At 39.9% G+C, this 12,830-nt stretch overlaps 1 protein-coding gene across 3 annotated transcripts in view; it reads left to right on the forward strand.

Annotated features, from left to right (window-relative positions):
- LOC147022143 (fibronectin-like) overlaps positions 1–12,830 on the forward strand; it is a 332,507-nt gene that overhangs the window by 75,411 nt on the left and 244,266 nt on the right. For all 3 annotated transcript variants that reach the window (XR_015061076.1, XM_085892763.1, XM_085892764.1), the window contains exon 11: positions 4,942–5,066. Coding sequence is in view for 2 of the 3 variants with exons in the window: in XM_085892763.1 (XP_085748889.1) it covers positions 4,942–5,066 (125 nt within the window). In the remaining variant the exon portion in view is untranslated. The remainder of the gene's footprint in view (positions 1–4,941; positions 5,067–12,830) is intronic.

Below are 12,830 nucleotides of genomic sequence, written 5' to 3' on the forward strand. Positions count from 1 at the left end.
GTCCTGTAAAACTTTTTCATAATTTTTCTCCTCAACCCATCTAAGATTTCCATAAGGTAAAGATTGAGACATAGGCCATCCATACAAATTGTTAGCATCATAATACATCAAGTAAGAACTCTTTTTTTAATATTACAGTTAGGAAGATATTTGTTCTTAGCTTTAGCATATCTCGTCAAAACAGACTTATGATATTCGACCTCTTTTAACGTTTGACCTCTGAATCACAGAAACCGCACCAAGGACAAAAAATGAAATTTGGCACATCACAAGTACTCCTCATGTGGAATGAGTGTGATTTTTTTTTTTTTATAACGTCAAAGGTACCCTTGGTACGACGTCATAATTGCAAATGTAGAACGCTACATCCGATCAGTATGAAAATTTTTGAGAGTCATCTAGGGATAAAATGGTCCGCAAAATTTTTTATGATGTCATCGTTCACGTGATTCGGTAGCCATATTGTTTATTTATTCTTAAAAAACCTTCCAAAATTTTCTTCTCTGAAATGGCTCAACCGGTCATCAGTGCCAGCAGTTATAAAGTGGCAATTCTAATTATGTCTCTTATTAATTACGTAACACACCATTACACAAATGCCACACAAAATACACCTCACAAAACAAGTGCTGGCGAGGGTCTGCAATTTCTGATTGCTCTTTTTCTTGTTTATCATTATTACTCCACCACAATTTTGGGAGTTTATTCCCTTTAAAATTTATTTTCTCTGCAACTGCTCATTGGATTGACATGAAATTTTCACCAAAGGTGTGACTTCTCATGTAGAATGTTTTCATGATAATTATGACATCATAGGTCACTTTCTGTGGCAGCCATGTTGGAAAAAAAAGAAAAACTTTGGACCTCTGTATCTCCAAAATTGCACCAATGTAAAAAAATTGAAACTTGGCACATCTGCATAGGGAATAAGGGTGTTTTTTTGTTTTTTTGATGACCTCATCAGTGAAGTGGTGTCATGCTCAAAATTAGACATGTAGAATCCTATATCCGATCAGTATGAAAAATTGAGGGTCATCGAGGGATAAATTAGTCGACAAAAAAAAGTTGATGACGTCATCCATCATGTCGTTAGGCAACCATATATTTTTTTTTAAACTTGAAAAGTTTTCTTCTCCGAAACGGCTGAACAGGTCAATGCAAATATTTACACACATTTTCCTGAAGCCTTGGGTATATCAGGGTGGTTGTGAATAATTGATCGGTCATGTGGTCTGGCAGCCATTTTGGATTGAACAAAAATCTTAAAAAAATTATTTCTCTAGAACTGCTCCATCCATCGACATGAAACTTCAGAAATATCATCTCACACCATGACTACATATATGTATTGTGAAAATGATGACATCATAAGTCACATGGTTTGTCGGCCTTCTTTGATTGAAAAGTACACCTTATCCGATTATCATGAAACTTCACAAATGTGATCCCCTACCCAATTAGAGGCAGAATTTAAGTTTATGATGTCATAGGTCATTTGATTCGGCAGCCATATTTGATTGAAAAAAAAAAAAACTTTAAAAATCTTCTCCAGAATGGTTTACTACATCGATCCGAAACTGCACACAAAATCTACTAGCCTTGGGGAATATAGGTTGTAAATGTTAACGTCATAGGTCACATGGTCTGGAAGCTATGATTTTTTTGAAGGATAAACCTTTAAAATCTTCTTCTCCAGAACCGCTTGATAGATCGAGGGGAACTTCAAAAACATGCTCGTCAAGTCATGGGGATACCAGGATGTTCACAAATAATTAATGTCACATGATCTGGCAGTCATGTTGGATTGAACGAAAATATTAAACAAATTTTCTCTTGAACTGCTTCATCAATCGACATGAAACTTCGAAGTTATTATCTGGTATTCATGGGGAATATACACTTTAAATTTCAACCTGATCGGATGCATGGTCTGGCAGCCAATATTATTTAATTGTTTTAATCTGGGTTATTTTGGAAATTTTCTTTATATTTTAAATAAGGCTCAATTGGCTGTGCATGGATGGGTTTGAGGTAAGAGTAGCAGCTGAAACCCAAATCCTATCCAGATTCCTCCTGATGACTGCATCTTTGCTTTTTGCTTTTTCTGATGACTCGACTCCATTGCAGTACCTATTTGGTCTTCCATTTGATTTAAATTTATTTAAGTCCCATTCTGAATTTATTTTAATCCCATTCCAAATAAAGAGGACATCATGGGTCAGGTGTCCGATCGAAGCAGAGTTGTATGAAAGCGGGATATCTTGGTACCTGGTCATCACTACTAACAGTTATAAAGTGGCAGTTCTTGTTAAATTTGTGTTGTTGGTCACGATATATAACCTCAACATACAGGATTCCCAAAATATATTGCTTGATCTATCCCAGGGAAAAAAACGCAAGGGGTGTATGATTACAAGATATGATCGAGGGCTGAAAGCCAATTATATGATTTTCATGTTTATATATTTATATTTATATATATATATATATATATATATATATATATATATATATGTATATATATATATATATTTATATATATATATGTATGTATATGTATATATATGTATATGTATATATGTATATATATGTATATGTATATATGTATATATATGTATATGTATATATGTATATATATGTATATGTATATATGTATATATATGTATATGTATATATATATATATATATATATATATATATATATATATATATATATATATATATGTATATATATATATATATATATATATATATATATATATATATATATATATATATATATATATATATATATATATATATATATATATATATCCAAACATAGCCCTCGATCTTCCTCTGGATGAAAGAATAGGCCATGCAAAGTTTGGTTGCACTGGTGCATGCAGAGGCCAATGCTTCAATTAACAAATATGCAAACAAACACACAAATAAACTTTCATATACGTATGTACTTATGTAGCATTTCTGTTGCAGAATTTTTTCTTTGACAATAGGAAGTCTGCAAGGCTATTATGAACCAGGTGGCTTTTTCCCCCAAGTCTGATTTGAGTTTACTTTTCTGATGCGTTACTTCTACATCTGTTTGATTACTTTTCTTTGCCAAAGCCCATGGAAAATTAATTTTGAGTAAAAATAATAATATCCCACCATAAGCAAACTCAGTGATTTAGCAGAACATTTTATTGCTGGCATATTCATGCTTCGCACATGCTGGAGCTATTCTGCCACTAATGCAAGCAATTCATCAAATGGAGGCAAAAGCCAGTAAGCCTAAAGCACTAATTTTGTGGTGTGCTGAGATATCGCCTGTCTTGGTTCTCAGACTGGTGCATCTTAGGAGGAACTGCATAGTATTTATTTTTGTTGTATAAAAAATATTTGAAACATTGCTGTGTCATAAATAATTTTTAAATATTGCTGTGTAATATTTTCTTTTAGCCAGATGTTCTGCCGGATGAAAGTTGTTTACATTGCTAAACTAAGAACACTGTTATATGTCTATGATACAGTGATGATCTATGTGATTACTTTCTGATCAATGCTGCCAAACTGTTTGCATTGCAATTATTGTTGCTTATTTTAATTATCTTGTGGGGGTTTCATTGCCTTGTTATGTAATTGACCCTTCCATGCCAAGCACTTACACCGAGGCAATCCTCAAACTGCTTTATATTTTCTAGGTATTGACTTTTCTCATGTCATTCATTATGATCCCAACTAATAATGACATATGCCTTGAGCTCTTAAGGAAGAATACTCCAACTAAACGCAATATTGATTGCACAACCTGAAAAAATACTTCTGCTGATGTCATAATAAGGTCTTGAAGGTACATGTAGGCGATCACATTGTTTTTAAATCAGAAATTATTCTCGAAATGGTAATTAGAAAACCTCAATACCCTGATGATTGATTACTTTACAAATGCAATGGAATAATAATAATATTAATAATAATAATAATAATAATGATAATAATATGCTCCCTTGAAAGGATCTTTGATGCAAGACGACACCATTTTGCACATAAAAGCCTGCACTATTATTACCAACCTCAAGTTGTTTGTCCTTGCTCTATCATTTTTAAATGCTGTGCATTAAGCAAGGAAGCAACACATACCATTTTAAAAGTCTTTGGTATGACTCGGCCATGGTTCAAACCACCGACCTCCCAGACTCAGAGTGGATGCTCTAACCATTAAGTCACTGAGGCTGATAAATAATTACCTCTCCCACCGAAGGTGGGCAGTTGTTATGTTTTCACCTCTGTCTATCTGTTTGGAGGTCTGTGAGTAGGATATCTCAAAAAGTTGTGAACATATTTAGACGAAACTTGGTGGACAGGTTGGGTGTGTAGCAATGATAAATTGGTTCGATTTTGGTGAAAATACAGATACGGATGCTAGAATTATTTTAGTGATTCTTCACCATTGAGAGATAGGGCCAAAAACATTATAGAGCACAATATGTCCATAAGTTGCGGATTGGCTGTGAAAACATTTAGTGGATGATATTGGTTGGTGATAGGAACAAGCCGATTAGATTTTTGTTAAGGTCCGGAATCAGATCTGCTCTATCAGTGGGATTAAAATGTATACTGTTCAGCCTGACGGAGGTCTGCACTCTACTGATTGCCGTTCTAGTTAATAATGCTTTTCAGGACACCTAAATATTAAAATATATACATTTATTCATTAAGTGAACACTTTTTCACTGATAAAGTGTCTTCCTCAAGAGTAAGGAATGATATTTTGAGCAAATGTTTTTGAAATAAGATGAATGTAGCTTTCAGCATTTGTCCTTATTCATTCATCATTATGGAACACACATGGAGCATGCTTAATTGGGCCAAACTAGGCCAAGCAAGCCAAGGAAACCTGATTTTTAGTGAGGCAAGCATAGTTGAGCTGACCTCAGTGATATGTTTGTATGTGGTCAGGCCCAGCAACCAATCCTCTACGGGTGGAAGTCAAGGAAGGGCCAAGAGGCAGCCGATCACAAACGGTCCACTGGGTAGACCTTCTGGCAGAATCAACTCGAACTTACACAGTTCGCTGGAAGCCGGTGAGTGGAAAGGGAACTCGTCATCCAACTTAGCTCCGTTTTTTAAAGAATCGTTCTTTGAGAATGAATGTGAATGTTGTGTGCTGTACCTAACAAGAAGATAAATTATTTTTCATGTGAAAATATTTTACCATTGCTTTTTGGCACTTTCAAAAACGTTGATGCCAAATCGTCGGTTTTACAATCAATTGTCTTATGCATAGTTGATTTAAATGAAATATAATTTATTTTAAAATTTTTACTTCCTTGATCAATGACATTTTGTCAAATGCAGCAGAAAGGTTATTAATTTAGTTCAATGTTTGTGTAATTTTTGTTGTTGGCTCTTCTATTTATTATATGCACAAATATGCTGGAATTTCTCAACGCACCCTACTTCGCCCTCCCCCTCTTTCCTATTACTTCCCCCATTACTATTACTTCTTTCCTATTGCTTCCCTGCACCTCTGCCATCACCCTATATGACCCTCATATTCCCACCCCCTCCATCTTGCTCTCTCTTACTCCTATCTCCTATTCACCTGTTTGGCATTCCCATCGCTGAGCACTTTGCTCATGATGCCAGAGATCCCAAATTCAAATCCCAGATCATGTGTTGATATTTTTTCATTCTCTCCCAATATCCTTTTAATTAATGTGGAAATGCATGTGTTCTACATTCGAAATTTAGAAAGAGTATATGTACAAGCTCTACCATGAGCCTTTGACACAATAACAAAAGCCTCCTTTCCATTCTCTTCCATTCCCATTACACATTCCCTATTAATTTCTCCGATCCTTTTCTTTTTCTCCATTAATATTTTCTGGTTTAACCTCTCTTTTCAGAGGTAGGAGGTTACCAATCACGATTTTAATCATGTGAAAGGAGCATTAACAGAAATTACAAACAATGGACATTTACTTTGACTGGGGGAACAGGAGTATGTAGGAATTAGAGATTAGAATAATTGATTTAAATGGATAGAGTGAATACCTTGTATTCACACAACCTAAATTATTTATCCATCAGTATCCATCTTCACTCATTAGAGGTTCCCGTTGCTGTGAATGCTGCATTTGTTCGCATGTGGTGCAAGAAGGGGTGATGCTGAAGATATTGTTGTTTATGTTCAGCCAGTGTTTCCATTTGAACTTTGTGTTGTGCAGTTGGATGTATAGATTAGTGGAGTTGGGGAATAAATGGCACTGAGGGGAAACTAAATAAGATGAATGTATGAGGAAAGGGGTAGGATGGAGAGGGGGAAACAATCATTCCACCCTTATTATGTATATATTATAGATATATGCCTGGTGTTGGCTTAATGGTTCAGTGGTAGGCTTGGGATTCTAGTATCCGGAGTTCAAATCCCCCTCGGCTGTTGAATGAATACCAGGTGGGGTTGACTCTGCCTGTCATCCTTCCGAGGTCAGCAAAATGAGTGCCAGCATGCTGGTATCCTGTGTCGGAGTGGCGACCCGTCCAGGATTGTGTCCAATAGCCAAGGAGACTGCTTAGGCAGCACCAACGTTCTGCACAGAGTATGGTCCCAATGGATGGATTATAGATATGACTCCCAAAAGGAAATGGTGGTATTAGAGTATATAACAGCATGGTTTTGATGAACTGCTGGAGGAAGGTTATTACAGAGTGTTTGTTTGAATAATCATCATAGTGAGGCCTCCTCACTGAGGGAAATGCATTAATACTCTGTACTTACCTAACAAAAGCATTAGCCTTGCCTCTCCTGAAAGGACAAGAGAGGGGTGTGTTTGTGTGTGTGTGTGTGTGTGTGTGTGTGTGTGTGTGTGTGTGTGTGTGTGTGTGTGTGTGTTTGTATGTGTGTGTGTGTGTGTGTGTGTGTGTGTGTGTGTGTGTGTGTGTGTGTGTGTGTGTGTGTGTGTAGACAAATTTTAATATTGTGCCCTAAATGGCCTTGAGCACAAGGTTTATTGGATGCAACCATATCGGTAAAGGCTGCCATGTTGGATGCCATATCTAACATGCCACACAACATTTTTACATTTAGTTAACCATAAGGATTCTGTACCTTGAATGCGGATCATATCAAAGTTATCCACGTCCATTCCTGAGTGTGTTTACCCACACTGCCCATGGTTTGAGATTTGAGGTATGCTGCAAGACCTATGAGCTTAACTGGCATGCCCAACCAGCCTTGGGCACGGATTGAAAAAGTGGTTTCAGCTAACCACAACATTTTAATGTCTAATTTAACCAGAAGTAGATTTTATGCCTTGAATTGGCATTTTACCCAAGTTAAAAGCGATGAGTCCTGCATTTTATAATTTGTGTAGCCTCTTCACCCCATGCTTGTGTGTGGGTCTGTGTGCTATTGTCAAGGGCCATACTTTTCTTATCTCCACTCCTTATAAAGGAGGTTTGTCTGTGTGCAACAGCTATCTGAGAGATCACATCTAAATCAATAATTATGAGAACTTGAAACAGGCATCCACGATCATCCTTAACTATTTTGTGTAACGTTGGCCGAGGCCCTCACTTTTTCACCTTTGTTCACTTTGAAATTCGTTTTCTCCCCAACAACTTGAGCAATTGACATGAAACACTCAACATATAGAAGCGCCGACCCATGGATTTTCAATTTTTTTTTTTTTTTTACAAGATTATCAGACAGAAAAATGCGGCTTGTGTTTCAAAAAGTCTGTTTTTTTTCTGTAGGTATCGGTTGCAGGGTGTTTCACGTAGCAGGTATAAAACAGATTAACTTTCACGATATATGAACCATTACCAATGTGTTTTTCATGATACTGTATATGTAGATGTGTGAATGTATTGGGTGACTTATTTATCTTCACACATTCCAAAAGGAACATAAATATAAAGCTATTGTAACTGTGCTGTGTGCCAGTCATTCAGTGAGCGAATTAGTCTGCACTGCTTCTCAGATCCATTGCAATCTATACACCACAGAGAGGCCCTGCATTGTGAAATGCCCTTTTTTGAAAAATAATATCTTGTTTTGTTCATTAAATTATATATCATGTTGTTCATTTCTGTTGCCGACATTGAAACATTATTCTTTATTTCCTGGATGTAAGAAAATTTAGATTTATGAGCTTCAACCATCCTTTTTGCGCCTGGATGCAAAATAATATAGCTTCTTTGATCTGCAATAATGTAGCTCGCACTTGTGAGAAAGTGAGAGATGGAGTGGAGGATATCGCCTCAAAATGAGCAATGTCGTGAAGTCAATATCTCCATAAGCCACATGTGGTGAATCAATCAAACACGAAACCCTTTGTTTACAACATCAATAACCTGAGCTATGTGAGTTTAACAACATGAATAATTACGTTTAAGCTAAGATTTGTGCGTTTTCTTTTTTGAAGTAAAAACAAACTCTTCTGTCAAATGAGTATCGTATTATTTATGCCCAACACAAAGCATGGTTTATTACTTATTTAATAAACAGATCATAGTTGGACCAATAACAAAAATGTCTTTGTGGTTGTGATGTAAATCTATACTACAAGAGAGTCGTGTGTGTGTGTGTGTGTGTGTGTGTGTGTGTGTGTGTGTGTGTGTGTGTGTGTGTGTGTGTGTGTGTGTGTGTGTGTGTGTGTGTGTGTGTGTGTGTGTGTGTGTGTGTGTGTCGCAATTTTTCTTAGAGATGGCTGAACGGATCTTTGTCAAACTTTCACAGGTTCATCAGTGATTGTCGGAGAGTGTTTGAGCCCCCCAAAAAATTTGAAAATTCTGAAAACAAACTTTTTTTTAATTTTTTAATTTTTTTAATCACTCTATCGTGCCTAAGCCTTTGTAGCTATGTGAAAGGTAATATACTAGAAGGACACTCGGTAGAGCGCATACCTTCAACACGCAATGCCTGATCCATGAGAACATATCGGGCCAATACATTTTTGAGATGTCGTGCTATGTATAATTTTTGGCCCAATCTCTCAATGGTGAAGAATCACTTTAAATAATTCTAGTCGTCGGATCCAGATCCGGATCTTCACCAAAATCTAATCAGTTCGTCCTTGTCACACAGCCAATATGTCCACAAAATTTTATCTGAAGCCATCCACAATTTTTTGAGATATCCTGTGCACAAACAGACAGAGAGGGGTGAAAACATAACCTCTTTCACCTTCGGTGGCAAGGGTAAATAATCCCCGACCACATTCCTTAGTGGGTGTCGGGAAGTGTTTCAGATGTATCAGAGCCATGCTGCGTACCCCTGCTAGTTTGTTATAAGACCATATCCTGCTAGTTTGTTACCTGCCAACTAATAAAAGCAGATGGGACACCCGGCTTAATGTCCATCCACAAACTTACTGATATCTCATGCCTTCTCAACTATAAATCACAAAGCTAGCTTGCCAGCACACTTTACCAATCCACCCTACAAGTCACCCAGGACAGACGGGGAAAGCAAAGGGGTGCTCACGTAGAAGTAAGTGAGCAGGGGATTGTTCACTAAACCGCTCATGTATATCCAAGCCCGTCCTGACAGAGCTGTAGCACCGGATGCTAAAGCCTTATCAGGAAGTCGGTCGACTTCCTATGTAATGATGGCATGGACATTCCATATGTTTTATCAAATCCTCAAAGAAAATACCAAAATACAAACTCATAAACCTATAAAGTACTTCCCAGTCATCTGTGGAGCATTTCACTTGTTCTTAGATAGCATATCTGAGCTAAAAAAATGACAGATCCAAAAAAATACGCCATTTGTAATTCTTCCTCGTCATCTTCTTCTTTCCAGACAACTTAACTCAAAATTTGTTTAAACACCAACCTAGTGCATTTTTCAGTGAGTCGAGGATCTATGACTACTCAAAATTTTCATAGTTTGAAAAGATTCCACAAAGTATTGTAGGCGTAGTTGCATACCGACACGAAGGGCAATGAAGGCCCAGGAAGTGTGGGCAGGATAATCACATTGTCAGTCAGTCGGCTGAAAGTGGGCCTGCTGCGACACAATTGCCTGAGGAGAAATCACACTTATATGGGTGTGGTTAATTGTGGAATATTATTGCTCCCCATTATATAATAAGACAATCATTCAATGCAAAAATGTTTTCACACATATACAACAAGATATTGTTTTGTTGGCGAGCACGACCGTAAGGTGGAGGAGAGTCGGCTCCACCGAACACGCGGAATTTATAGGTCGTCACCCCGGATAACTCCGGAGCCGACGGGTCCCTTATCGGACCGAAGATCGCCAATAGGTCGACCATGTGGGATAGGGTCGATTGCCAATTTCAATTTACCTAAATACCCACGTCATCCAAACTACCGGGGAAATTCACCCTCGGCAGGATCTGCGCGATCCGGGCCGTTACCGAGCCGGATGTGAGCGGTACCCGAGCGGAGAGTACCAGAATCCTGCCGGGCCGATTGCACGATTTCGGCAGCAATGAGGCCTCCTAGTTCCCGTTCGCAGTGCAGCAAACCAATGGCAGAAAGGACAAGGACGAGCTGGGACATTCAACAATAGGGGTATTTATGAACAATATAATCGGAGGAACAAGGGGAGCACGTAAGGGCAGAGTTATCACGACTAAGAAATGTATCAAATGTACAAGCGAAAGCGCTTAACGATTCGACTTGGACAAGACAGGCCCGCACACAGACACGCACACCCAAAAAAGAAAATGGACCTGCCGGGTCTTTAATCGGCTCTCCAGCCGAGGAGGATAGTTCGGCTGGGAGTCAGGACGGCTGGCTACCTGGCCGCGAGCACGCGGTTGGTCGTCCACCCCTTCCCAGAGCTCCGGTCACCAAAGGACGAACCAGGGCAGCCGAATCCAGAGGAGGCGAGATGAGGTGATCTCCCTTGATAGAAAAATAGTCGACCGCTCGCTGTAGCGCGCCAGACGAGACAACCTGAATCATGGGATGCAATCCGCCGCAAACCCAGGTAGACGCGCGTTGAGGCACACGGGACGCAATCTCTCCTCACACTCGTCCCGACAACCACACTTTCTCTTCAGGACGGAGGGGCCTCTTCTCCTGGCCACTCGCCTCCTGATTGGTCAGACCCATCGCACGATTCTCTGGCCCTCTCCCATTGGACAGGCCCACGGTAGGCGGGGCAACTCCGACCCTTCTGGGCGGAGTCCCGATCGGAGGCATTTGTAGCTCCGCCTACCTCCTCATCTCCGACCATGTGCGTAATGGCGATGGTGTTGAGTCGGAAACGGGGCGGGTGAGATGCCCGCTCCTTGCCGATTGGCCAAGTCGGGATGCCAGGCCTATGTTAGACTCCGCCCACGTGCGCGTTCGCCAGCGAGCATGCGAAGAATGCCGCGAGCAGAGTGTTGTTGTGAAAGCGATGTAAAAAAAAATCCTATCGATCAAAATAACTCCGCAGTGCACGTACATTTAATGCCCATTAGACGAGGGACGGGACCCTAACTAGAAACACACACTTACCGATATAACTGAGCTATAAGGACTCTGGCTGTTGTGTGCAACAAGCTTCCAAATTCGTAACAATATTTCATAGTGCAATCAAGGTAAAATTCTACAGCATGTAAATACATTTTTTTAAGTCCATACAAAGTATTAAAAATCTTTTTTATTGATAATATATGGATGTAGGGATCCATCCATCCATTGGGACCATACTCCTTGCAGAGTGTTGGTGCTGCCTAAGGCCGAGGTCACATTTGCTCTACGGCAAGGATACGGCGGCCGTACGCCCTCTGAATTGACAGAAACGTGCGGTGGCCGCAGAGAAACTGAGGTGCCCTCAGGGAGGCTCTACGCCGTTTGGCTATATTTTACAGGCCGCAGGGGCGCCGTGGAATTAGAGCGTGGAGTTATAACTTTTTTTCATTTCTACGTTCGCCGTAGCAATTCGCCAAGCCAAGCTATGACGTAGATGTGTTCCACGTCGACCGTACGTAGGGCGTACGGTGGGCTCATGTTATTCGTGCGGTTGCCGTAAGCTCTTCTCAATGAAAAATGAATTTTCCCAACCCCCAAAAAATTACGGCGGCCGCACTATTTCCACGGTTGCCGTACGGTGGCCTTGCTGTCTGTGTGACTACCTGCGGGCAACGCAGGGTCGACGCATGGTTCCCCTACGCCCGCAATGCACCTACGTACAGCCACTTACGTACGGCAGTCTGCGTTGACCGTGCGTCCACCGTGCGCTACCGCTAGCGATCGGAGTATAGGTGTTTGCCTATACCGTGGTGCCCCCAGAATCCCAATTTAATTTGTTCCAGGAGGCTCTTCGGATTGCAAAAAGTTCGGATTCCAAAAATATTTTCCCAATAAGAAATAATGGAGTGAATTAATTCGTTCGTGGACCCAAAGAAAACCCACTTTCAAGACACCTTAAACTGAAATTCCCCATGTTTAAGGTAAAATAAGATGAGTAAATGACCTTCAGTGGCGGTGTATTGCATGTAAACTGGTACAATCACCAATTCAAAGGTCCACACAGGCTCGAGCTCCGTCCTGGGTTCCGATCGCTCGCGCACTCTGCGAGAGCGCTTCCCCCAGGGCAGCTCATCAACATGATGCCTGCAGAACCACAATCACTTTCATCAAACGCATCGGGCTGACGTTATCATGGATATTCCAAATTACAACTGGTTTTGCTGTGAAATTCAATCCTTGCCCGACAGTCCGTCACACCACGTGATCGGATTGCTTTTTTTGTTATTAATTAAAACACAAGATTATTAAAAAAACAAACATCACAAATAAACCAATGTCACCCTCAGGGTGACCCGTATCTTGCCAAAAGGTGACCACGTGTGACTTCTTTAAGGTCACACTGA

The sequence above is a fragment of the Eptatretus burgeri genome, chromosome 8, assembly GCF_056783735.1.
Source record: "Eptatretus burgeri isolate ZD-2024b chromosome 8, Ebu_testis_v1, whole genome shotgun sequence".
Taxonomy (NCBI): Eukaryota; Metazoa; Chordata; class Myxini; order Myxiniformes; family Myxinidae; genus Eptatretus; species Eptatretus burgeri.